The sequence below is a fragment of the Condylostylus longicornis genome, unplaced genomic scaffold, assembly GCF_029603195.1.
Source record: "Condylostylus longicornis isolate FDR11 unplaced genomic scaffold, ASM2960319v2 ptg000010l, whole genome shotgun sequence".
NCBI classification, from domain to species: Eukaryota; Metazoa; Arthropoda; class Insecta; order Diptera; family Dolichopodidae; genus Condylostylus; species Condylostylus longicornis.
The window spans coordinates 9,392,959-9,420,079 of record NW_026577979.1 but is presented as its reverse complement, the minus strand read 5'-3'; the positions used below and the strand labels follow the sequence as shown (position 1 = coordinate 9,420,079).

General features: G+C 23.1%; 1 protein-coding gene across 2 annotated transcripts in view; it reads right to left on the bottom strand.

Annotated features, from left to right (window-relative positions):
- Positions 1-27,121, bottom strand: part of LOC129618803 (teneurin-a) — a 364,957-nt gene that overhangs the window by 152,237 nt on the left and 185,599 nt on the right. For both annotated transcript variants that reach the window (XM_055533811.1, XM_055533812.1), the window contains one exon: positions 12,567-12,686. In XM_055533811.1, the coding sequence (XP_055389786.1) occupies positions 12,567-12,686 (120 nt within the window). The remainder of the gene's footprint in view (positions 1-12,566; positions 12,687-27,121) is intronic.

The following is a 27,121-nucleotide window of genomic DNA, read 5'->3' as shown; positions in this document are numbered from 1 at the left end:
GTTCAACAGGATGCTTCAGATTTTTTACAGAATTTTTGAGTGATGTTTAACTTAAGGAAGCTGGGAATGCAATTTAAATCGTTCAAAATCGGAAAAAAGGTTTTTCAAATTAGTTTCGACTTATTATAAAAAGTCCCGAAAACAAATTAAAATCACTTTTGCCAATCTTTGATCCTGTACAATATTATTTGTTTTTCACTTGTTATAGACATTTTCTATGCTTACATTTCTTAAGTAATAATATTGAATGTGGAACAACCTGTTTGTATATAATATCTATAGATGTACATTAACGCACACCTATATATTCATTTCAATAATCACAAACGTGCTCTTGAAAACCGATAAACAAAGAAGACACTGTTAAGAAAGAAGTAAGTTCAGAAAATAAAATGTGGCGTGTAAGAAAATATGCTTTTTCTTTTGATATTTTTCTGATTTTTCTCTTCTTTCATTTCTTTTTGGTTTTTTTTAGATTAATAATTTTAAACTTGGGATTTTAAATGGATTTAAATTTTTAAATCTTTTTCCATAATTTTTAGATGCTTTGTTTCTTAAAAGAAAATTTTTGCTTAATAAATTTTTTTCCCCTCCCAAAAATTCTAAGCACGGTATAATAAGGATTTGTTTTTTTTTGGTTTTGGAATTTAATTTTAAGAATACCAAAAGAAAAATAATTTAAATTTAAGTTTTTTGTATGACTTTAAAATGAAAGAAAAATTATTAAATTTGTTGATTTGGTGATAATCTTAAATAATCATATAAAAATTATTGTTCTATAAAAGTTATTGTATTATTAATAAATTTCAAGATTGCACATAAGGTGTTCAATTTTAACCTTAATTATTTTTTATAATTTAAGTTTGTATTTCAATATGGACAAAATTAATTTATTCTTTCACAAATAATGTTTATATAAATATGATTGAAACTAAAAAAAATTCACTTGAAAATTGTTTAATCACATTTTGGGAAATTATTCCAATAAAACATATTGCTTCATAATGATTTTGTACTTCTTATATGTGAACTGCCTTATCAATATAAGGCATACCAATGTATATATATACCAATGTATGTCTTTTTCTTTAGAAATTTAAATTTTATGAGATTATCTTAAGAAAAATGTGTTATAACAAAATATGTCTTAACTTTTACAATTTTTTAAAATTTTGCATACAATTAGGGGCAATGTATTTTTAAATATAATTTTATGACATCATAAAGCATGTGTTTTAATTAAATTTTTTGACTTTAATATTCGAAATTTGGAAAAATGTAAAATTGAAATATCATTAGTGATTATGGTATGGTCATCATAAATTCCATCATATATGGTATGACCATCATAAAACAAAAATTCTGACAAGAAAAACCTGTATGTATTTTAATTGTAGTCTAATTTATTTTCATGTAAGGTGAATTTATATTATTTTTTTACAAATTAAAATGTTTTAGCATAATTTGTCATTTTTGGAAAATGATTTTGTATAACAATTATTATCATTACTGATACTGCATTTATTTTACATACATCAATTAATTTTAGATTCTATTTTATAGAATAGCTCTATAAATCATAAAATTATGCATAGTAAAAATATTGTTAATATGGCGAATATTTTGGTGAAATTTTTTATTTTTTTTTTTAACCGCACACATCAATTCGATTTGCATGTATTTGAGCTATGTACAACATGTGAACATTATGTTATAGTTCAGCATTTTTTTGGTTTCATATATTGTTTAATATAGAGGTCATAAAATTTCAAAAAAATTTTAGTCATTTTTATCTGTCACATTCATCTGTTTATTTTTAATCATATAAAAAATATGAAAAGCGAGAAAAGTATTCCTTTTTCCTTTACAGAATATAAATAAAAAATTATCGACCGTCAAAAGCAAAAAAAAAAATTTTTTTTTATCTCTTACAGACAGATACACTTTAAAAACGAAAAAAAAATTTTTTCTTTTTCGAATGTTAAATCAAAATTTAGTTTTTTTTTTGTATTTTTTATTATTTATTTTTTGTTTTTAGAATATTACGAGTTGAATGTTTTGGGATGGATGAAAATTAAAGTTTTAAAATATGATATGGTTAATGGAATACCATAAAACGTAATACGAATTCTCGATTGGATCCATAACTCAATTAGTTTTTAGTATCTTTGTGTGTAAAAATGTAGAAAATAAGTTAAGAGCTCAAAACTTTGAAGGAATTCTAAAATTAATAACAAATAACGATCATTTATTTGCAATAACAACAATTTCTTTAACAATTCTAGATTGATCTTGATTTGACTGAAAAACTATTTTACTTAATATCACATGAGAGTACCAAATGAATTGTTCAAAGTTTTTTTTTGTAGTTGCGGCCAATTAATGACCAATTTTTTTTTATTAATTGCATATTTAAGGAAAATTAAAGAAAGCTAGAACCAAAATTAATTTGTATGGAAATAAAAAATAATATGAAAAGTGAGTAATGTGTAGTTGAATATATCCGACAATTAAAGATACATGGACCCCAATTTGTATTTACTAATAATGAATATTTATTATTTTCTATCTTAATGCATTCAAAGGTCCGTACTAAAGGATATACCTTATTATTTATCTAACATATATCAGATTTTAAGTTCCAGGTTTTTATTAGAAAATTTTATTTTCCATATGAAATGAAAAATATTCTTAAATGGAAAAAACTCGTAAATTTAAACAAGAGATGAGCAAATAGAATTCTTAAAAGTTCATGAGTTTTTGTTTTGGATAATTTCTGTATGAAAAAGTAAAAACTAGCAAAACACCTACAATTTTCTTTTCTATAATAACCAATCGTATAACAATCATATAGGATAGGCCACTAATTTCAAATTGAACAAATTTTCGGAATTCTATATACTCCTGAAATTCGGCATTATTTAAAACTTTTGATTTTTACTATACACTAAAAATATTTTCATGTTAAATTTATTTTTCTTCTTATTATTATTTTTGTTTTTCTTTCATTTTTTTATTTCTTATCAAATTCACTCTTGATTTAGAAATTCCGGAAAATAAACCAATAAAAAAACAAAAAATATAGTGAGCAGAATATGAGCAAAAAATAAAATGATAAAACCAAAATAAAACGAGAAACCTATAAAATCTGGCAAGAAAAAAGAAGAGAAACGAAGAAAAAAACGTCAGAAATAAAAATAGCTTTTATGAAATCCTTTTAAAACCAGTAATTGAATTGAATATATTACGGTTGTATCCTGCTTCATTTTTCGAATATCTGCATATGATTTTTTATATTTTTGTTTTATTTTCATGTTTATTGTTCCTTTTTTTTTTTGGTTGAAAAAGGTCTTTTGTTGTAACATGTCTTCCAAAATAAGGATTCATTTTATTTTTATTCTGCTTTAATTTTTTTTTTTTCAAGATATAAACCGTATCATATAAATATTTTTATTTTTTTTTGTTAGTTTGGTTGGCTTGTTTTCTTTTTGAACATATCTGGCGTGTCCTTGATACATTTTCACTGTATTTGCACATTTTTCTCGTATGTTGTTGGTTTAGCAGGCCACAATTGTAACAAAAATAATAATATAACGTGGTTTTTATTTTCGTTTTGTGTTCTTCTTTTGTTTGGTCTTACAAAAATATAGAATGTAGATGATAATATTTTGAATAACCATATTTTACAGGGTGGTTACACTTAAATTGTTCTGAATTCAAATTTAGTACTAAAATTACCACATTAGAAGATCAAATTAAGAATAATGTGAAAATTGAATTAAATTTTTTTTTGTTTTCGGAAAAACTTCGCGTTTGCTCGGAAACAATTAGTTAATTTAACTAATTGTTTATTTACAGGAACTTTAATATGCACTTACAATATTTAAGGATATATGAGGGTATTATATGAAGGATTTTACAACTTCTTTTTTAGCAAATTTGCTCTTTTAGACTTTAAATTTTTTTTTAGAAATAAATTAATTTCGTAAGCGAAAACTTTTGTCTAATTACTGACATAAATTGGAATGAGATATTCAAAAAACCATTATGTACTTACTAACTTGTTCTGATTTCCTGACTTTTGTGTATTTTATCTAGTGGCATCCAAATAAAAACTTTTAACACTTAAAATTTAAACTTGGCTTTACATTTCAATATAAGAAATTTCATATTTTGGTTAGGATTAGATGTGGAAAAATATTTTAGGGCTCCGGTAATAATATTGTTAAATCCTGCCGAACAAAAAAAACTTTCGAAGTTTACAAGGCAAATATTAAAGTATTCTGGGTAAAATCAATACCACTACTGTATAGATATGTAATTTTTTCGAAAAATTGGTATGAAAGCTGTGAATATCAAGCTGCAAAAATTTCAAAGTTATAAAAAGCGAGATTTTCAATTAACTTTACTTTGGGGTTTATGTAATTTAGGCTCGATTAGCTAATTATTTTGTGATTTCAATTTCGGCCCAGCTATTGGTACAAAAAAAAATTATTTTTTGGAAAAAGACTGATAAAGAAAGCAAAAAAAAACAAAAACGAATCATCAAAGCTCATAATTTAGGGAGGTCAAAAAAAAAGAAAAATGGAGAAAAAACATATGAGAAAAAAATTTTGTTTTTTGAAACAATGTCCTGTTTTTTTTCTCACCTCGCTATACTTGAATACAAAAACCGTTTTTTCATATATTTTATGTTTTTTGTATTTGTTAATTTTTTTGTTTTGTAACATTTTGCTCCAAATTCGTGCATGTACATACATTTATGCATGTAAGTATATTGAAACGATCCAAAAATGTAATGTGGGTATTAAAAATTATTATCACATATTTTACGCCATTTATTGATTTTAATTAAGATAAAAATGAAAAGTTATTTTTATAATAATAATAAAATTAAAAAAAAAGGGGGTAAAAATAAAAATTTATTTTTGGTCACTTTCGTGCCTTTTTTATTGTTATTTTTGTTTGGTATTTTTGTTTTTGGAAATTGGATTTTTACACTAAAAACAATAAGCAAAAGAAAATATCCAAAAAAATTAACAAAAAAAAAAAAACATGAGCGAAGAACATGACCAAAATGGCTAAATATACACAAAAAATTCTATACAAATTTAAATATATATATATTGCACACATTCACATACATATCTTATATTATTTAGATGCATATACATATGTAAGTATGTACGTGTGCATGGGTGTTGGAATATATTTTTTGTTTGTAGAAAGAAATATGGGTTTTAATGTTTTAGTTTTACAGCAATGGTTTTTAATTTTGAAAAATTATTGTGGTCATATTGGTTTAGCATACATAAAAAAACAAAAACAAAGAGAGAAAGAAAAAAAACAAGTAAACTGAACTCCTATATACAAAAATACAAATGTAAAGTAAAAATAGAAAAAATAAGAAGAAAAAAATTTTGTAGTAAATGCCAAATCTCTTGTGTCCTTTTTAAATTTATGGATAGTTTTATGAAAGGAACAACAAATAGAAAAAAAAAACAAGAGAAGAAAACAAAAATAAAAATACATAGATAGTCTATTCAAATAAACAAGAAAAGGAAAATTTAATTACTTTTTTGTATACAGTAATAAAATAGAAAAAAGACTTTTTTTTTATATTGCACTCCCGAAAGTATGCAAATTTAATTTAAAATTTTGAATTTTAAATTTTATATTTGTTGCTGCTTCAGTATTGTTTGTAGATCTTTTTTAAATGAAATTTTTTTCTGCAACACTTGTTCGTCTATTCACAATTCTATTATACTATTTATTTTATTTTATTTAATTCTATTGCTTCGAAATGAGACAATATACCATTCCCAAGAAAAAATCGGTCGGAATAGTTTGAATGTACAGTGTAGCACCTTCCGAAAAGAATTTGACCGTAAATCATTTCTTTGTATTCAGTTTTTTTGTTTTTGTATATGAGTAATAATTTTGCTATATGCACAATAAATTAATAAAAAATTTAATTGGCAATATAGAAAAATCTTAAGGGTAACATTTAACTGAGACAAGTGTGTTTTATTATTTAGAATTAATCCAATATTTGTTTGTAATGAATTTTTAAATCACACAATTAAATTACTGAAAATTTGTCAATTTAGAGCAGACCCAATAAGCCAAGACCTTATTTCCATAATTTTTATTATATTCATCATTCTGACTGAAGAGCTAAATACCTAAAGTTCTTATAATTTTAGTCAGTTTAACTTATTTTAATATTGTATTAAAGGTGTGATTGAATAATATTTTTCTGTAGGTACTATACACGTGTTTATGTTTATACTATGTAATTTTTATTTAGCTATAAAAAGTGGGGTCCGAAAAATAATAATTATCAAACCAAAACTATAATTATAAGCGGTTTAATTCAAATGGATATAGTGACCTTATTTTTAATTTCAAATATATGTGTATATTGTTTATTTTTTAAATAATTAAAAAAAAATGCAAAGCAATATAATATAATTACAAAAAAAAAATAAAACAAGCTGGAGTAAATCTCTTTATTTCAAAATAATTAGGTCAATTTTATAGAATACGGGAGGGTTAATTATAAAAAGAAAAAAAGAAAAAAATTGGGTTAATTTTTTGTTTGTTTTTCTCACACCATTAATAATAAATAATTTTTGAATTTGAATGTGATTTATGGATAAATGATTTTTAATTTTAAATTTAAGATTTCATTTTATTTCATAAAAGCAGTGGATCGTACCGGATCATTATTTTTAATATTCATTATTTTTAATATTCGGAGTATCTGGCCAATGGTGCAATGATTATTGCCCTAATTATCTTTAGCTAAAGGGCCTCAGGTTCAAACCCTGGTCAGATAATAATTACGTACTTAATATTATGAAGTTTATTATAAAATATTATAAAACAAAATATGCAGTTAATTGTCTATGTATCTATAATATTCGATATTGTACACTAGCAAAAATAAACAATAAATATCAATAACCTTCTATCCTTATTTTGTATGAAGAAAAACTAAGCTAGACTAGTCACGGTCTAGTCAACTTTAGTGACTTGAAAAACTGGATGCTTGACTGTAAAAGCCAAGTGGGAGATCCTATTGCTTCCAAGTGCACTAAGGAAAAAAAACAAAATACCGAGCAGAATTCAATAAACTTTATATTTTAATTGCATTAGATTTTTAAATTTCATTCACACAGAATTTTCATGACTGGCACTCAGGACAGTAGTGCTCTATCCACCATTTCTGCAAAAATTAGTTATTATGTTCAATAGAGCTGCAATGACCTAAAGAATTGTTCTATATTTTCAAAATACTTAGTTTACTGCCTTTTTCACTCTATTTTGAAACTCCGTTTTACCATTTAAAATTTTCTCAAAATTAAATAATTAAATATTTCAATCGCAATTTACTCGAAATTTAATTTTTGCAAGTATAGACCACTAATGCACTGAGCAGCTCATTTAGTATCCAAAAAATTAATAATAAGAAGAACTCCAACCAATATGAAATTTAAAATTAAGATTTTAAATTAAAATTTAAAAATTGATTTGTTTTGCAAGCATAATTTTATATATTGTATAACTCCGTAATATTTGTATAATTTTTAATAGTTTATTAAGAAAAATTCAAATTAAAAATCAATTTTATAACCTCCAGAAAAAAATTATAATAATGTTCAGTTATTAATGTTAATAAACTTTTCCCAAGGATACACACTTAGGCATTGTACTCCTTATATTAGGTACCTGCCTTTGTATTTACTTTCTCATAAAACGTATAACTGAATGAACAAAAGAGAAATTTTTTTTTTTCATTTTTCAATTTTGTGATTCAAAAATTATACACATTTCTTCATTTAATTTTTATGTAGAATTGTGTTAATTGAAAAATTTTATCAGAAAATTGATCCTGAAAAAGTAAATATGTATTAAAAATGAGAGAGAAAAAAAAAATTAAAAAAAAATGTTCTTCTTATTGCTATTCAATATCTTTATAGTTTTTATTTCTTTACTTTCTCCATCTCTCATTTTCTTTTCCTCCCCCTTTTATTTTCCATTTTTGATCCTTACTTTCGCCATTATTACTACAGTTTTATTTTTTTTTTGCCAGTTTCTTTCATTTTTAATTAAAGACCATTTTGTTTTTTTTTTTAGTTCAATATTGTTTGGTAACCTGACGTAAAATGAGATAAAAAGATGGTAAAGGTATGGTAAAGAAACCATTTTAAAATGAACTTGGGCAAAGAAACAAAAGAAAAATAAGCAAAAAAAAATAAATTTATTTACTTTGTTCAGGTAAAAAAAAAAAATTATTGTAAGTGCAAATACTGTGAAATAAGAAACGAAGAAAAGGACCACGAAATATTGAACACAAGGAAAATGTGAAATGAATAAAAAGAAAAACACAAAAAACAATGAATTCTTATTAAGTCCGAGCATAATATAAAAAAATTAAAACAGAAATCTAATTAATTTTTTGGAACATATCGAATTAAATTTTGATATTTTTAAAATGAAAATTGAAAATTTAATGAATGTGTACCAGTCGTAATTTTCATACCAATTTGCAAAATTAAAAATTACTATTTGCTTGTCTTTCTTAAAGTTAAAATTTGAAAACTTTAATTGAAGTCGGTGCTTGTAAAATATTTGATATTTAATAAAAATTTTTAATTAAATGTAAATATTTCAAACTTATAATGTTGAGGCTTGTCATGAAAATGTGCTTGAAACTATTAGTCTTTTAAAAATTAGGAAAAAAAAAATTTAGAATTAATAAAAACCTGTTTAATTCTGATAATAGAATTAAATTGGATAAAAACGACTGAGGTGTGTTTTTTGCAATAATAAATAGAATTTTGTTTTCGTAGTTTGAATTATACATTATGTGCATTTACGATATTGTGTACTATTTGATAATTAACTTTGCTAATTTGAAAATTTCTGCAAAATATTTTTTTAGGGAATCTTTAAAAGATTTAAATAAAAATCTATTAAAAACTTAAGATAATTACATTGGTCACAACGTGAATTTTAAATTAGAAATTAAAGTAATGGAAGATATTTACGATAAATTTTTCCAAAATTTTTTTTTTCGAATTAGTTAAAAATTAAAATAACTTAAGTAGTTTAGAAAATTTGTAAATTTTTTTATTGAAATCGTGTCGGGGTTGTTTTCAAAAAACTTTTTGTAATTGAAGCTTAATAATTATTATAGCACTGTAAATATAGATGACAATTATAACTAGCGATAACACTACTTATCGTCCTTTCTAGTGTCTGAAATCTCCCAAATTCTTATAGCCAGGCGCGGTTCCTAAGCTGTTCGGCGCCCTACGCGGTTCTCAAAAAGTGTTCCCTACCGCTTTCCAAACAATGAACAATATGCAACAAACATTGAATATTGCATATAATATAAACTACGCCCCTATTTTCTGGCGCTCATTGTATATGCTTACTTTGCATATATGACAGATCCATCGCTGCTTATAGCCACAGTAAAGCTCATAATGAATGAATCATTCTTCTTGCTTAAAATTATTTTAAAATTTTAATAATTCTCGAAATTTTCCAAAACATTTGACAAACATAAATTTTGGAAAATAAAGCAAAAGAAATTTGTAGCCAAGTTCATTTGTAAATTTTTATTTTCATTAAAAATTTTACTTCAATATTCGTAAAATCTCGATAGCAACAAAATGTGAAAATAAAAGCAAAAACTAAAACTCTTCCAACAAAATTTGTCTATTTATCAAATTGATTTTTTCTTTTTTTTTTTTTAATTATCAATTATAAGTTTTCCAAGTTTTTATTATTGCATTCTAACAAAAGGTCCTTTTTTTTTTAGAATTTTTCAGGAAAGGCAGTTAAAAAAAAATGTATAGAAAATTTCGAATAATAGAAAAGCACTAACAATACACAATAAAAAATTTGAAAAATTTGTAGGGAAAATAGAATGTGAAGAAAACAAAAAGAATAAAAAGAATAGCAACAAAACGTAAAAAATGGTGGAAGGAGATAAAAGAAAAAACAACAAAAAAATAAAACTTTTTTTTTTGCCAATAAAAAAAATGAATTACTGCAGAAAAGATTTAAAGAGTCTCGCCAATAAAATGTATGCCGCCGAGAGAGTATTTGTTAAAAAAATAAAAGTAAAAAAACGAGGAAATAAAATTTCAAAAAAGCAAGAAAAAAAGAGAAAAAGCAAGAAACACATAAATTTTACTAATTGAAATTTATACCTGTCTATTGATTTTACAGCTCACAAAGGACTTTTTTTTTACAATAATATTAACAAAACAAAAAAAAAAAAAGAAAAAATTTATTTTTGTATATGATAAAAAAATAAATTTACATGTATGTGCAAACGTATGTAATATGCATGCATGTAAACGTATGTATGTATGAATAATTGTATATTATGTATAAAATAAGTTATTATTCTGCATACATACATGTACGAATATGAAAACACATTATCTGTACATTTGTGTATACGTGTATTAAGAGGTGGGGACGTGTGAATTTTCATATTAAATACTAAGTATCCTGTATAGTTTTACCAAAATTTATATAAATTATAATCATTGTTATTTAAATTTAGGAAAATCACGAATTGAAAAATCTATTTTAAAAAACAATGACTTTAGATAAAATCTTAAAAAGTTTTTAATAGAAATTAAATCAGAAGGGAAATTCTTGCAATAAAGATTAAAAATCTGGAACTTTCACTTAACAAATTTAATATAAATTAAGCTTGAGTGGAAAATATGTTGGATCACAAAGAGTGAGACTAAAATTTGTTAGCAAAAATTATTAACACATGTTTTTCAAATTTCTAAGTATAAGAAGAAACAGTACTTTAATGAGACTTAGGTGAAGAATTTCGGCTTATTCACTTTTACTATACTCCTTCGCGTTCATTTCCAATTCCGAATTTGGATTCTCAATCTGGGTGCAAAACTTTTCAAGAGAAAATGTTTTAACTTACACGAGATTGTGTTTTGTACTAAACAAGTTTAGGGCTTTAAATAAACTTTAAACTCATAAAATAAAATGTTATAATAATTTAAATAAGAAAGTTCAACTTTCTATCTTACTTTTTCCCATATCGTATATAATAATCAATTCTCACTTGAACTTAGAATAAGAGAAATATTTTTCAAAAACTGTACCTATTTACAGACTTAATCCTTGCCTTGAATATCAACCTTGATTTATGATACTTAATGGATGGCACACTCTGTATTATGCGATATAAATTTTATATATTTTTTTTTTGGGCCGCATTAAAATCAACTTGGGTAATATATGATTGTAATATGTTTTAAAGCCATTTTACATTGTAAAAAAAAAAAAAACAAGAATTTAAAGGGAAAACATTTTAACTTTAAAATATTATATGGCGTCGTTATTTTCCTATATATTATACAATAGGTCTTCTTTTTTATTCAAAAAAATACAAAAATAAATTTCACAAAAAATTTTCAATTTGTATTTTTTTTCCTTTATATGGCTGATTTTCGTTTTTTTTTTTTAGGGACAAATCTCTTTCATTTTCACGCTTTTATGCTTTTTATTCGCTTGCCGTTTTTACTTTTTTTTTTTATTTTATTTTTCATCCAATATTTTTAATAAAAAAAAATTATAAAAAAAGGAATTGTAAAATTTAATTTTAAAGTATTTTTTAGGAAACTTTTCTTTAAAAATGGTTTTATAATAAAAATTTGTGAAATTGAAAGAACGATTACCAATTTTCTTAAGATTGGATTTGAATTCTATCATAAATTAACTTATAATTATCCATATAATAAATTAAAAAATTTATAAGAATAGAATAACAGAAATTACAAATTTGATCACAATTTTTGGGACTTTGAAAAAGTGTAGGTACTCTTAATATTATAGAACAAATCGCTAATAATTTTTATTTCTGATATTTTTGAAATTTTTCATATTAATTGATCTTAAAATATTTTGCATTTTATTCTCTAAAATCTTCTTTGTCAACTAACAGGTTTTTTGTTGGCAAATTTCATATTAGTATTATTATAAAGGATAAAGTTTAAACAATATATTTTATAATTTTTAATAAAATATTGGGTTTAGCTTGTGTATTTCATGAAGTAATCAATAATTATTTCAAATTCGTTTACTGTAATCAACACCCCAGCGCTCATATTTTCCTTCTCTTTAGTACAATTGAATAAAACAAACAAAATAAATTTTTGTCCAATAATTTAAAAAAAAATTTTAATATTAACAAATTCCATTCTATGTTATGCTATAATACTTTTATTATGGCATGAAATTTAATATATATATATATATATATTTTTGTGCAGTTTACCCCGACTTTTACATATTGAAGCATTTTTGTTTTTTCCGAAAAATATTTTTTAAAATTCAATTTTATGTCCATAAACATAGTCCAGTTTAATAAGATTTTAAAAATATTGAACCCATCTTTATCATTTCCTCTTTAGTTTTTTTCTTCCGATTTGCGTTTAATTTTTATCAAATTATTTAATTAATTTATATATAATTAAAAATATAATTAAAGAAAAAATTTCACTTACCATCCGCCTTGTCTTGTCAATGTAAATCCAAATCTTGTTTCACGATCAACTGATACTCGAATACCAACAATTCCTAAACCTTGTGGTGTTATAACTTGGCCACGCATCACAGAAACACGACTAAAAAAATATTTTTAATTTTTATATATAAATTTATTTTTTTAAATTTAATTTTTGAGATTTAAATAATAAATAAATTTATTATTTTTGTATAATTATATGAGAAAGTAATTATTTAATATAATAATTGATTTTTTTTTTTATTAAAATAATTAAATAATAATTAAAATTGTAAATTTCCATTAACATTTAACAAAAAAAAAAAAAAAAAATTAAAAAAATAATGAAGATTTTTTCTTTTATAATTAAATTATGAATTTTTTTTTCTTACAATACTAATATTTATAATATTTTAAATTGTATAATTATATTAAATATCTAAATTCAAAAAAAAAAAATATTTCTAAATTGGTGATAATTTAATTATAAAAACGTACATAATTATTAGAGAGAGAAATAAAAAAAAAATAATAAAATTTTTTATGCTCTTTTTGTTGATATTTACAATGAGATTTTTGATTTATTTATTTTTTTTTTTCGATATCGAATATTTATAATTTAAAAAAAAAAACAAAATACAATGATTTTAAATACTTTATTGAAAATGTTACATATTTACAGATGAGTTTTTGTTTTTATTAAATAATAATGATAAAGAAAATAAAATTTTAAAATTAATAATTATATAAAAATATTATTTTACAGTTATATAATTATTCTATGTATATTCATAATGTATTTAAGTAATTTTTTATGAAAAGACTGTGAAAAAAATTAAATTTCCTATGGTCAATTTCCGAAATGTGCTGAAAACTAAAAAATTAATGCAACAAAATTAATTTTGAGATCGCCTTTGAACTTAAATAAACGGACAAAGTTTCTTTATTTAATTAATTAATTTTGAAGTTCATCACAAATCGATCTTTGCTCTGAGAAAATATTCGCTTCAAAAGTTTCTCATTACATTACGTTTAGAAAAGAAATTTATATTTAAAATAGCTTTTGCCTACTATATTATTTTGTCCGCCATTAAAATTTTACACGAAATTTTTTTTTACATATATCTTTACTTGTGTACAGTTTTATAGATTTAGTGCTAAAATTTGTTGAATTGTTATAGTATTACTGGAATATTTTTATATATTTTTTTATAGTATTACAGGAGCATGAACGTGACTTCATTAAAATAGTGTTGAGAAATAGGTAACATTTTAAAATTAATAGTTTTGTTTTGCTGAAAAAACGGGAATAAAATTGAGAAGATTATTGAATAAATAAATATTTTCCAGAATCAATTAACCTATTAAGAAAAGCTTTTAAATATATAACAAAAATTAAAAGTTTTTGTAATACTTGCAAATTCAAGACTTTTTTTCAAAACTATGAGAGCATATTTTAATAGTGACAAGTGACTTGGCACGCATACTTTATTTATAACACAATGAATAATCCTGTACATCTACTAAATTAGTGTTGAGAAAAATTTAATCAATACACGATATTGATTAAAAGTAAAACCTAAACATCGCATTCAATCATTTATTATACCCTCAATTGACCATAGAAATTGACCCCACCTATTCCATTTTGAGAAATACGCAAATTTCCCATATTATATAAAAAATATTACTGACGTGGACCTTAAAAGTGTTTGCATTTTTAGTATAATAATGTTTTAAACGTATTTAGTTAGTTTAACGTATTTAGTATAACAGTGTTTAAAAAAAAATGATACTGTCAGTATTATATGTATAAAATATAAAATATAGGCATAATATTATGTAATATTATTTTTATAAAAGAAGTAAATTTTTTAAAATAACTGAATGTGCATAATTTTGTTAAACCAATTTAAATTATACGTGTAAAATTGTTTAAATTCCTTAATTAGGTATTTAATTTCTATAGTCTTTGGTAATACCAATAATTGGAGGTGTTGTAATCGCATTTACTTAATACACATCAACTATAGTACATATTTGAAGATGAATTTATTATGTGGGTGTGTTATTTATGAAATTTTGTCCTCGTAATTCATGTTAACTTTTTCTGTTCAGTCTATTTTTTCACACATTCGCTAAATAATTTCAAGTACATACTTACTTTTTCATAATGCTGAATTTAATCGTTTTACGTTGAAAATCTAGTTTAAAACTTTAAAAAGTAATTTATATTTTAATATTCAACTTATAAAATAAATACAAAATATATTAATTATTTTGTATTTTTCATGACAATAATGTCAAGTAGATATTTTTTAATATGTATGTAAAATGTAAATTGAACGATAAAATAACTACAAACATTTGTGAGTATTTGAATGTGTAATTATATTCGATAATGTAATGCTATTCGATATTATCATTAATATTATATGTGTGTATATGTTCATACAAAGAATAGTATAGCTATATAAGCTAGTAAAAATTTGAAATTTAAATATGATTTTTTAAATGTCACTGGTCATGAAAAACAAATCAGGGAAAATATTCTTTGTTCTTGTTACAGATGGGAATATAATTCGAGCTTAATATAGGTTTATATTTTTCCAGATTTTGAAATTATGCAAGAACTTTGAGAACTTCGTATAACGTTTAGTTCGTTCAGACAATAGAGTTTTGTTCATTCTGGTAATAGAAGCGTGCATATAACAGAGAGATGGCCCTGTTTCTTGGTGGTATCATAACCTTTTGATATCAACAAATTATGAGGCTAATTTACAGATTCAAGTTTCCTGAATAATATTTTGCGGAAACTTAGGGTAGAATTAAGAGCAGCTGTAGGATATAATTATACCTCACGAAATATCAATATCTAAACCAATATATTTCTCAGATCCACGCTTGGGGTGCAATGAGATTTTGTATATGCATGAAAATAATTTCGATTTTAAAAAAAAATATCAATTATGAAAATATTGCTTACGAATTAGTATTGCATTTTCATTTGAAAATTGTATGAAACTTTAGTTCACAGAATCTGTTGAACGGTACTTTGCCAAACATCAAGCAATTTTCAATAATAATGTTTATACTAAATTAAAAATTTCGATTATAGTTGATTCAATTATACTAATTTAACTTTTGTAAAAATTATTGTTATAGTAGCGAACTAAAATTTATTGCATAAATTTAATTAAACGTAATGGAATTCCGAATAAAATTACCATAAAAATTTAAAGAGTGTTGACTATTTTATGAAATAAATAGAAATTATTCATGATAATTTAATTTTTAATAAAATAAAATTCATTTGAAAGGCGGCTATATCAAAAACAAGAATAACAATATTGCAGAACAATAAATATAAACCTTTGAAATTTTCTTTATTAAAATCAACTTTCTTTTATAAAAGGAACACATATTGCATTTTACATCAAATGATATTATAATATAAATAAAAACTAAGAAGATACATACATATGAGATCCTAAATTTATCGTGTTATGTATTGTACCCCTGCGACAAAATTATATTAAATTAAGAAGGTATAGTTCTTATATTACGCTCAACGTATAGAAAATTGAAATATTGTAGACAAATACTTTATAACTAATTTATAGGCCTCTTCAAGTTATAGGTTTTTGGAGAATGCCATTGGGAGTTTATGACTATTTGCTGTAGTTAGATCATTTTATAAATTATAGAAAACCACAAGGTTGTAATTTATTTTTTCTGTTATAATAAACGATTACCGAATATCAGGTTGTCGAAGCGAGCTTTCAATTCACCTATACGGCAACCTATACGGCAACACCAAGGAGCTTGATATTTTACGATTTTATATAGATGTTATTCCCTATTAATACCTCTTTTATATTGAAAAGAGACAATTATTCGGTATTTTATTTACCGTCCTACCTAAATTTTATTTTTCGTCCTACGAAATTATGCAAAATTCTAAATTTATGAAAAAATGATATCAGTATATGAGAATATTACTTCAATTGATCTATTTAATAATTTTGCTACAGATGTGCGATAAACAAAAGCATATTCCTTTTTATATTTCATTTAGTTAAAAAACCAAGTTTGCATAGTTGTTTTCACACACTGGTTTATACATATTGTAAATTTTAAGTAAAAAATTCTAATATGCAACATGTCTGCTGTTGTTATTTTCTTCTTTTATTTAAATTGCATTAATATTTTCTTAAGCAAAAATATATGTTTGTACTCGTATAATACAGATATACTAATATATTATAACTATAAGAATATATAAGCGCGTATGTGTGTTAGTAAATATGATTTTAACCTAAAAATTATTTATAACAGTAGCATAGAAGCGAAGAGCTTTAGTGTTTTTTTTTTATGATTTTTTGTTTTTGTTCTGTTTTATTTTTTGCCATAAAAATAGAAAATTGCTATAGGAAAATCACTTTAAAAAATATGAAATATTATCATAATACATACATATATGTTAACATACCACACATGTATGTATATACCAAAACCGTTAATGTAAAAAAAAAAATTCTTTTTTTTTTGTTGCTTGACCTAAATTGCAGGATAATAACATTTTAGCCATACCATTTTTCAATTTACTTTATAATAATATGTGTGTGTAGACATACTTATAAGTACGTATTAAAACAAAAGGAGAACATAACCTTTTCTGTCAGAATATTTATTCCACACATATAAATATATACATACTTTCATATATGTTATGTTTACATCGTCAATAATTTATGTATGTATATACTTAAATATATGTGTGTGAGTATATATAAATTTAATAATAATATTTTTTGATGTTGATTTATTTCAGGTTGTTTTACTTTTCATTTTTATGTTTTTCTTGTAAGTAAAGAGATCTTTTTTTATTTTACATTTATTATATTTAAAAACAAAAATATTATATTAAAAAATTTATCATGAAAAAGTTAAATTTTTTTTTATAATTCTTCTTTTTGCAAATTATTGTCTGTCTGGCCATTTCAAAATTTAAATAAAGAAAATAAATGAATTTTTCTCATGTAAAATGTTGGAGTTGTTAAAAGTGCGATTTTATTGAATAACATTCAATAAGATTCACAATATCAAAATTCAAAATTCTTTGTAAAAATGTAGTCTACAAAATTGGTGTTTATCACAATGCAATTTTCTGAATTAAGCATTTGTAACTACATAGTATAATGTAATATGTGATACACCTCTGTGAAACGAGATACGTGACTCTAGAATCTTAAAAAAAATCACGAAAGTTGGACAAAGATTATGACATGAAAATAGACCTAATGATTACGATTATGATTATTGTAAGTAGGTCGACCGAATTTAACTATTACTATAACATTGAAAATGTTAAAATTTCAAATGTTTCATTGTAATTAATCAAAAGTGTGCAAAAGTTATTGCTCATCAATTGTTATTTTTACATTTTGTTGGTTTCGTTAAAAAATTCAATTCCATTTAATCGAAAGTTGCATCTCTACTAAGAAAAAAATTAAATTGATTTTAATTATCTAACATGGTAAAGTAAGGCAATGTTTTTAAAATTTTAATTCATTTTATGTTAAAAAATTTGCGGTTCACCAAATCGGGGAGCGTTGAATATCTTTCAATCTATATTAAAGAAAATTTGATGGTTGGTCTAAGGGGACTAGTATCAGAATATAAAGGGGAGATTTCTGTGGTAAAACACATAACTAACTATGGGTTGCCAGGGAATGTCATATTAGTAGCATTAATGCTTTCCTCCTTCCTTCGATGAAAAAAAAAAATATGTGCAGATTTTGGAATATATGTGTATGTTTACCGTATTAACTATTTTATCAAAGTGAATCAAAGTGAGCCGTTTTAAATTTTAGCTTAAAAACACTCTAATTTTTAATAATTTATGTAAAATTACATGTCCTGTTGTATGACCAGCTTCGTAACATTAATATGAAATAGTTTAGGGTTTTAATATTTAATTTATTAAATAAAATTTGTTTGAATAGTTTTCTTCTTTATTCAATTTATTTTTAATTAAAAATTTTCCATTCACTCTTTTAATTAAGTTGAGAAAACCTGTGTTAAAAATTATATTAAATTTTGAAATTTGAGCTATTAATATAAAATGGGTTATTTTTTTACTTATTGGCTTTAATTTTTTAGTGACAAAATTCCAACTTCATAATTGGATATCAAAATCTTTTTGTAAATTGGCTTGGATTTGTTCAAATATTTTAAAACAAAAAGCGAATTTGAAATAAAATTGCATACTTATAGGGTAAAACACTAATATTACTAAGATATTATAAGAGTTTGATATTATATGAGAAAAAATTGGACATTCACATAATTATACCCTTGGTTAGCCATGAATTTACAATTGATTATATCAAATCTATCTAATATTAACCAAAATGATTGAATAAAAAGTAATTTAATAAAATTTATCAAATTTAATTTAAAATAATAAATAGTAGATATGAGAAATTTATAAAATTTGAATGGTTCTATAGCATGGAATCCAAGTATTTGTCGTAAAGCTTTCTAAATAAACTATTAAAGTTGCGAAGCCGAAGTTTTATGAAGAAAAAGGGGGCAAATCGGATCACTATTGAAAAAATCAATAAACAGGCATCTATCCAATTAAAAAAGAAAACTTACTAAAAACTGCGTGATTTGTGATCAATAGCCCTTCTACAAGTTTTGAATTTATTCATTATAGAGTAATATTTCCACTTACAAACAAAGTTTCGCTCCTCAGGTTAATCAAATTTGTAAACAGGCAAACGAAAATAGACTTAGCCATTTTATTGAAGTGCTTGTTTTTTTTTCCAGAATAACAATAAAAAAATTTTATCACAGAATCAAGAGACAATTATATATTTGTGTATATTCCTCGACACTTAAATATATGTATAGGTATAGTAATTATATAATCATATTTTAAAGCCTATAACGTGTAATATAAGGATATTAAAGTCAGATTTTGTCTTATTGATTACAACAATAATATGTTTTCATACTTAAATTTTGTATGTTATTATCGTTGTAGAGTACGGAGGTTTTTCTCCGTTTTTCTTTTTTATTTTTTCATTTTTATTGTTTTTTGTTAAGAAAATAGGACAGGATGACCTAAAAAAAAAATGGATGTTTAAAAGTATGTCCTTATAAAAAAAAAATTTTTTATTTCTGACACCACTTTAATGCTACAAAATTACATATTTGGCGCCATTATAATTTTTCTTTTTGTTTTGCTTTTTTTTTACACTTTATTATCTCATTCAATTTTGCTGTTATTATTGTAAATGTCGTTGTTTTATTTTTTATTTTCTATTTTCTTTTTTTCTTGTTATTAATGTTATTCTTGTTGTTTATTCTTGGTAAATATTATTATTACGCGATAGTAAAATAATATAAGCATTGATGGCATCGGTTCGCTCATTAAAAAAGAACAAAATGAGAAAAAAAAGAGAAAGAAGAAAGAGAAAAATAAAATTGAAAGTAGGAAAAGCTCTGAGTTATTGTTATGTACAAATAATCACAAAATGGGGATAATATGAGAGTATTATTAAAGGGAGTGGATATTTAGTGCTCCTAATGTACTTTGTTTTTTTTTTGTTTTGTTGGAACTTTTTTGGAATATAATAAAAATATAATGTAAAATTAAATTAAAATTAATAATAACATGGATTTCAGTCGTTAAACACGCATATATATATATATATATATATATATAAATATATACACATTATGCATTAAATAATACTATAGGGTGAGAATTTAAGTAGATCAATTTTTGGTTTTTTTGTGGTTTTAAAAATGTTATAGTAAAATATAATACGAGTATGTAGGTCAAAAAAAAAAAAAAATAAAATTAATAGTAATTTAAATACAGGCAATGCACTTTAATATTTGGCAAATATATATACGAGTATATCGGGCCTACATCTAGAAAAATTTTGTTAAATTTTTTTAGCTGAGAAATTTTAAAGTCTTACGTGTACTAAAATTTTTACGATGTACTAAAATGTTCACACATTTAGAGAGCTAGCTTTAAAATTTAAGTATACTAATATGATAGACGAGGTCTGCAATAATTTTAAATTGGTTAGAATTTTTCAATAAATTGCACTTTTTTTCTCGATTGTTTCGTGAAAGTAATTTGAGGAGCAAATTCTTTTAAATATTACTATCCTTCAGAAATGCATATTTTGTGTTGCCAATATCATACCAAAGAAATAAGTTCTCTGCTCTTTGGTATTTTTACCTATAATTTTAGAGCATTTTTTGTGTACACTTAAAAAAAGCTTATAAAAAATAAAATATTTTCAAAAACAGTGATTAAAAATAATGAAAAATATTTATGTGAAAAGCCTAATAATCACGTGATAAAAATAATATTGAATCAATTTATATTATTACGGGTTAGGATATTCGTGATATGTTCCACTTTTCAAATTTATGATTGACTAAAATTTTATTTTATAGACCAAATCATTCGAAAGATTTTTAGTTTTAATATTTTAGGCAATTATCCTATTTGCACAAAGGAAAAACTGACTGAACAAAATATTTTTAATTATTATTTCTAGTATTTGGTTAAGTTTGAAAAAAATATTAATAAAAAAAGATAGAATGAAATGTTTTAGGCCAAAAATGTAATAAGTTATTATTAAGCTATTTCCTAAAAATTCGAGTTGTATTAGAGTCCTTCATAATTAACAGAATTTTGATATTTTATTCACTTGAAACTATTAATTTTGGCTTATTCATCAATTTTTTTCTTTCGGGTAAGATAAAGCTTATATTTGAAGCTAAGTAACATTTATTTTTGAACACATAAACTTAAAACTGTTATTTATATAAACTGATGTTGTTATGAAGATTGAGGAATTATACTAGAGTATAATTCCTCAATCATTAGTTTTATAGTGTACTGCAAATAACTATATTAAAGACGATACTATAACTAGATACCGATTTTAATAGCTTATAGGATCTGTAAATTATTCTTAGAATAATCTCCTTTTGTGATATGAAATATAAATATTCTATATTACAATTAAGTACACCAATAATTAAATAAGATCAAACATTGACTTGGCTTTCTCAAAAAAATCTTTAATTAATTAAAATTTCAAAAAAAAAGAGCAAATTTGTAAGAAAAAAACAAAATTTTTTGTATAAATATTTTTGTAAATTTTTCTCGCAATAAAATTATAAATACATGCCAAGATTAAGGAAAAAATCTTTTATTTTAACATTTTCTAATTGCATGTATTTGCATATTTTTATGCTTTTAAAATTTTAATATGGAACATAAAATTTCATTTTGTTATTTATTCATTTTTCTTGGTTTTTTTATTTTTAATATACATGGAGTAACGTAATAATGTTATGTACTCTTATAAACATGGTCTTAATGTAGGAACGTACATATGAATTTTGTAAACATTCTTAATATGTACTTCCTGTGTTATAATGTTCTATTTCTTGTTTTTCTAAATGGGTGTTAACGACTGCAACACAAAATTTTCACATAAAAAAATTTCTTGTTTTTGCTTAATATTTTTTTTGATTTTTCTTTATTTACTTGTATTCTTTAACTTCTTGTTTCAATATTTTTGACATCAATCTTCAATTTCTAGAAAAATTTACAAAAAAGCGAGGGAGGGTAAATGTCTAGAAAAAAAAGACGAAAGTTGTAAATAAATGTAAAAATAAAAGAGAACATTAAGGAATTTTTAAGGTTGCCAATATGCCATTTATTGCGTAAAACAGGTTTGATATTGAATATTTATAATTTAGTGATAGAAAATTCAAAATTATATCGAATCAAGTAGGTTAGCCTAATTAAATGTTTTTTGAAATTTTTATATTAAAGAAATTTAACTGAAATAGGTAAATTTTTCATATCATTCATTTGGGGTATATTTTGTGTTTATATTTTTGGTTATTTTCATGAACAATAACTTTTAAAACAACTCCGTATAGAGAAAATGGTAATATATTCGAAAAGATAGGTAACAGTAACTATTGTTGTTCGAAAAGTTAGATTAAAAAATAAAATGAAGTATGCAATTGTACAACTTTTGTACAACAAGTCTATGAAATCGGTATAATATGTCGTTCGAAGTCCAAAATTATGGATTTTTTTTCACTTTTCTAAAAAAAAACTCTTATACAAATTTAAGTTTAATTGAATTTTATTTGAATTACGGTTAATTTTTTGTGTTTTCTGCAAAAATATTTGATTTTAATATTTCGAATGAATAATATTATTTATACTTAATCCTCACGAAAGTCTGCGAATGTAAAAAAATTTCGAGTACATTAATTGATTGAGGTGTGAGTGAGATGTGTTTGAGAATATATTATTTCAATATAATATACAGTACAGTAAAAATAGCAGTATAAGTCTAACAAAACATAGGTGAAGTATAGGTAAAAATAAAATTTCCCAAATCAATGATTTGTAAAGTAGCGTTTTTTGTTTAAATAAGTGAAAATAAGGCTTTTAAAAATAGAATTTCAAAAATTGCATACATTAAGGATGAGGCAGCAAAAAAAAAATGAAAGAGGCTTTCAGATACAAGAGTGAATTGCGTGAGTTAAAAAAAATAATTATATTTTTTTATGGCATGGAATACACCTTTAGTTTTTGTCTTATTATTTTAAAAAATTTGTTTAATCAAAGTAACTGCTATTGTCTTTTTTTCTTATTTTCTTCCTAGAGTGTTTATTTAAAAATCTGGTTTGTTTTTTTTTTATATAATTGGCATTACTTGTGTGTTTCTTTTGCTAAAAATAATGAAATTTACAAACCATAGATATACCATGTTACCAGAATGCGGTTACGATAAAAACGCAATTACAGGTTGTTGGTATTAAAAGAATTTCTTGAATAATTTTACTAACACACACAAAGAAGGTTTTTTTTAACCTTCAATTTTAAGATTAAAAACATCTTGCTGTTAAGGATCTATGCTAAGGCTCACAATGTCACTTAAATTCAATATGCTCCCTTATAGTGCTTCCTTATGCTTTTAGGACCTTGAAAGATAGGTGCTTTAAATTAGATTCGAAGCTTAAACAAAGATAAATCAAAATAAACGAGAATATTGAACGATACAAGCAACAATCGCACAAAAATTTAATATTATTAAGAAAAATTTTATGGAACATAAAATCACAATCCAGCCATGTCCAACTAAAGCTTGTCTTATAACAATTAATTATAAAAATTGTGATAATTTTAAAGGATTACAAGCAAAGTTTTAATATTAAATTCAATAGAGGTAAAAAATCATAAAACGAATTGTATAACTTTCAATAGCTCTTTGCTTTTATTAAAATAAAAATTTATTTTTGTTTTTGCATAAAGCGTACAAAATTATTAAAATGCACTTTTTATTATTTTCAGTCAAGAAGATTAAACACAACCTTTCTATTTTGTTTTTTATAAACTCCTGAAAACTCAGCAATAAATTGTATATATAGATATTAAAATAATAAAAAATTTTATAAACAAAATGAAATTATAAAATATAAATAAAAAGAAATTAGTAATGTCAGCATTATAAAAAAATCATTGTACCCATTATTTATAACCATAGTGAAATTTTCATTATAACTTGAACCAAAACCGAAAAAAATTCAATTATAATAAAAACATTTAATATTTAGAGCTATACAAATTTCAAAAAATTTTAAATTATCATATAAAAAGAGAAATTGCATTTAAAATAAATTGTTTAGTGCGAGAAGAAGACAAAAAAAAAAGAACATTAAAATAGGAAATGAAATTCTCTATGCAATTTTTTTTTCCAAAATGTCTGCAAAACTCCTCTTTGAATTATTTTTTTGTTTTTTTTTTATTTTGTTTCCTCCTGAGATCGTATAAAAGTTATTATGATGCACTTTCAACGTCAATCAGGGAAGTATAATGAAAAAAATAAAAAGGAAAATTACAAACGATATTAAAAAAAAAAAAAGAAATATAAAAATAGAATTCTTATTATAACAATAAAAAATAGCAAAAAACAATAAAAAAAAAAAACAAAAACAATTTGGCTGATGGCTTCACTTTTTTTTTGTGTATAAAAGATCCTGTACTATCTACTACTTTTATAATATTTATATAAAAAAATTTATAAAGTAACAGTAAAGTTGTCAGTAATTATGGTTAGAGATGAATTTAACAAATAAAAAATAAATGTAAAAAAATGCTCTTTTTTTTAAAGTATAATAATTTTGATGAGTTTTAATAGCGAGAACGACGTGAAATAAAAATTCAATGAAATTATAAAACTTAAGAATTAAAGAATATAATATTATAGAATGAAGACAATCATTTTGGAATGAGTTGATTTTAAATGAGAAATTTTAATTATAATAAGCATAAAATTTTATTATAATTGAAATCAAAAGTAAATTTCATTAAAATATTATTTAAAAAGAATTAAGAAGAAGATTAAACGGGAAATAATGTTCAAAAAGGTAAAAATATAATAATTTTTTATTAAACTAAGTTCCTTTAATTTAGATTTCATTGATATACAAACAAATTTAGAAGAAATTTTGCTAAATTATTAAACTGAACTAAAAATTATAAATGTCAGAGCAGTTTTATAATAATTTCGTTTATTATGTTTAGTAAATAAAAATTAATTTGGGACAAAATTTAATAATTTAAATAAATAAAAGAAAGTTATTTCAGTTCAAATTTTGATAAAAATAAGTCCGAGATTTTGTTAATGAAATGCAAACGTTTAATGTGCGCCTGCCGTAAAATTCAATTTAAAATTTAATATAATTATTGGTAAAATATAGCTGAATTAAATTGCTGACTTCGTAAACTTAGACTTATTGTTGAATAAAATATCGCTGAGTGTCTCAGTATTCAGCATAGTAAAATTTATTTGATTTCAAGCAAGAAATTTCAACGCTAAAATAATTTCAAGGTTAAAATAGATAAAAATTTGGCTTTCTCCTACTTAATTAAACTTGTTATGAAACCAAACGAAATTGAAGGAAATTTATTTAAATTGAATATCAAAAGTGTCCCCATATGAATTTAGAAAAGCATTTAGTTTTTGGTATTGTAGAAAAATTAAATGAATCAACTATCCTAAATTTATGCAATAATCACTTGTAAAATTTTCTTTTTTTTGAAATAAATATTTTTGCTATTTATTAATTTAAAAGGGCAAACTAGTTTATAAAAATTTGCAAAGTTTTCTGAGCTATTGCACGTTTAATTTCTATTTTGCAGAAAATTTAATATTTATCAGAAATTTTATAACTTAATTTGAGAATCAATCAGAGGACACACAATTGAATCATTTGAATTAGGAATGTTAAAATGCAAAATTTTATGTTCATGTATTTTAAAAAATTCACCAAATAAAATTTAAAATATTTTTAAAAAAATTTACATTTATTATAAAATTTTATTCAATGTAAAATAAATAAAGAAAACGAATCCTGTAATTATTTTGCATAAAATCTAGACACAGAAAAAAATTTCAGAAATAATCCTAGATACAGACTATTGCAAATACACAAATTTTTTATATGAATATGTAAACTGCGTTTAATGTGTATTCAATGGTAAATTTGTACACATATATTGTACATGTATTTAGACTCATAATAATCAAATATAAAGTGAAGGAAGAGAACAAAATAATAAAAGATTATAATGATGTTTTAAAATTATATGATGTGAAAAAATTTCTCCCCATAAAACCTAAAACGAATAACGATTCTGAATTGTTTTCTTTCCATCTAAAAAAACACAATTTCGATTTCAATTTTTACTTCTGCCATAATTTTTCTGCAAGTTAATTTTTATATTTGTGTATACATATTATATTATATCAAGAACAGCAAGGAGATTATTATTAAGGGGCACATTAATATAGTGTTTGCCATTTCGTTAGTAACACTGATTAGTTATATCAGAGTATAAGGTGACCGATTCTTATTTTTACATCATATTTGTAAAAATTGGACTGGACAAAACGAGCAATTGAAAATTTCATGTTCTTCAAAAATTCACTTCAAGAAATTGAAGTTTTTCAATGTCAGTTTATTGACATAATATATATGTAGTGTATATGGCATTTCTTCCTATAATTACTTATAATAGGCTTTTGAATTTCATGTTTAAAATTGGAAATTATATCGTCGAATTTTTTTTCAATTTGGATCCAGTCGTGACTTGGCCAGTTGTGGAATACGTCGTCTTTTATCTTTAGTCCTTTTTTTGGAAGAGGCTAATATTTATATAGGCCGTCCCGTCTTAAAATCAACAATCTACTAATAAATTAAATAAAATCCTATATCATCAATCAAGAAAATTGTTGTAGTAACTTAAATATGTATGAATGAACTCAGCAAAAGTATAGCAATGTTTGCGATGCATTAATAAAAATAATTTTTATTATAGCGATAATTACATTCTTGCTCGCTAAATGTGGAACTGAGAAATTAATGAGTATGATCGGATTCTAAATTGCTTGACAAAGTCTTATTATTAAAAGGCTGTTT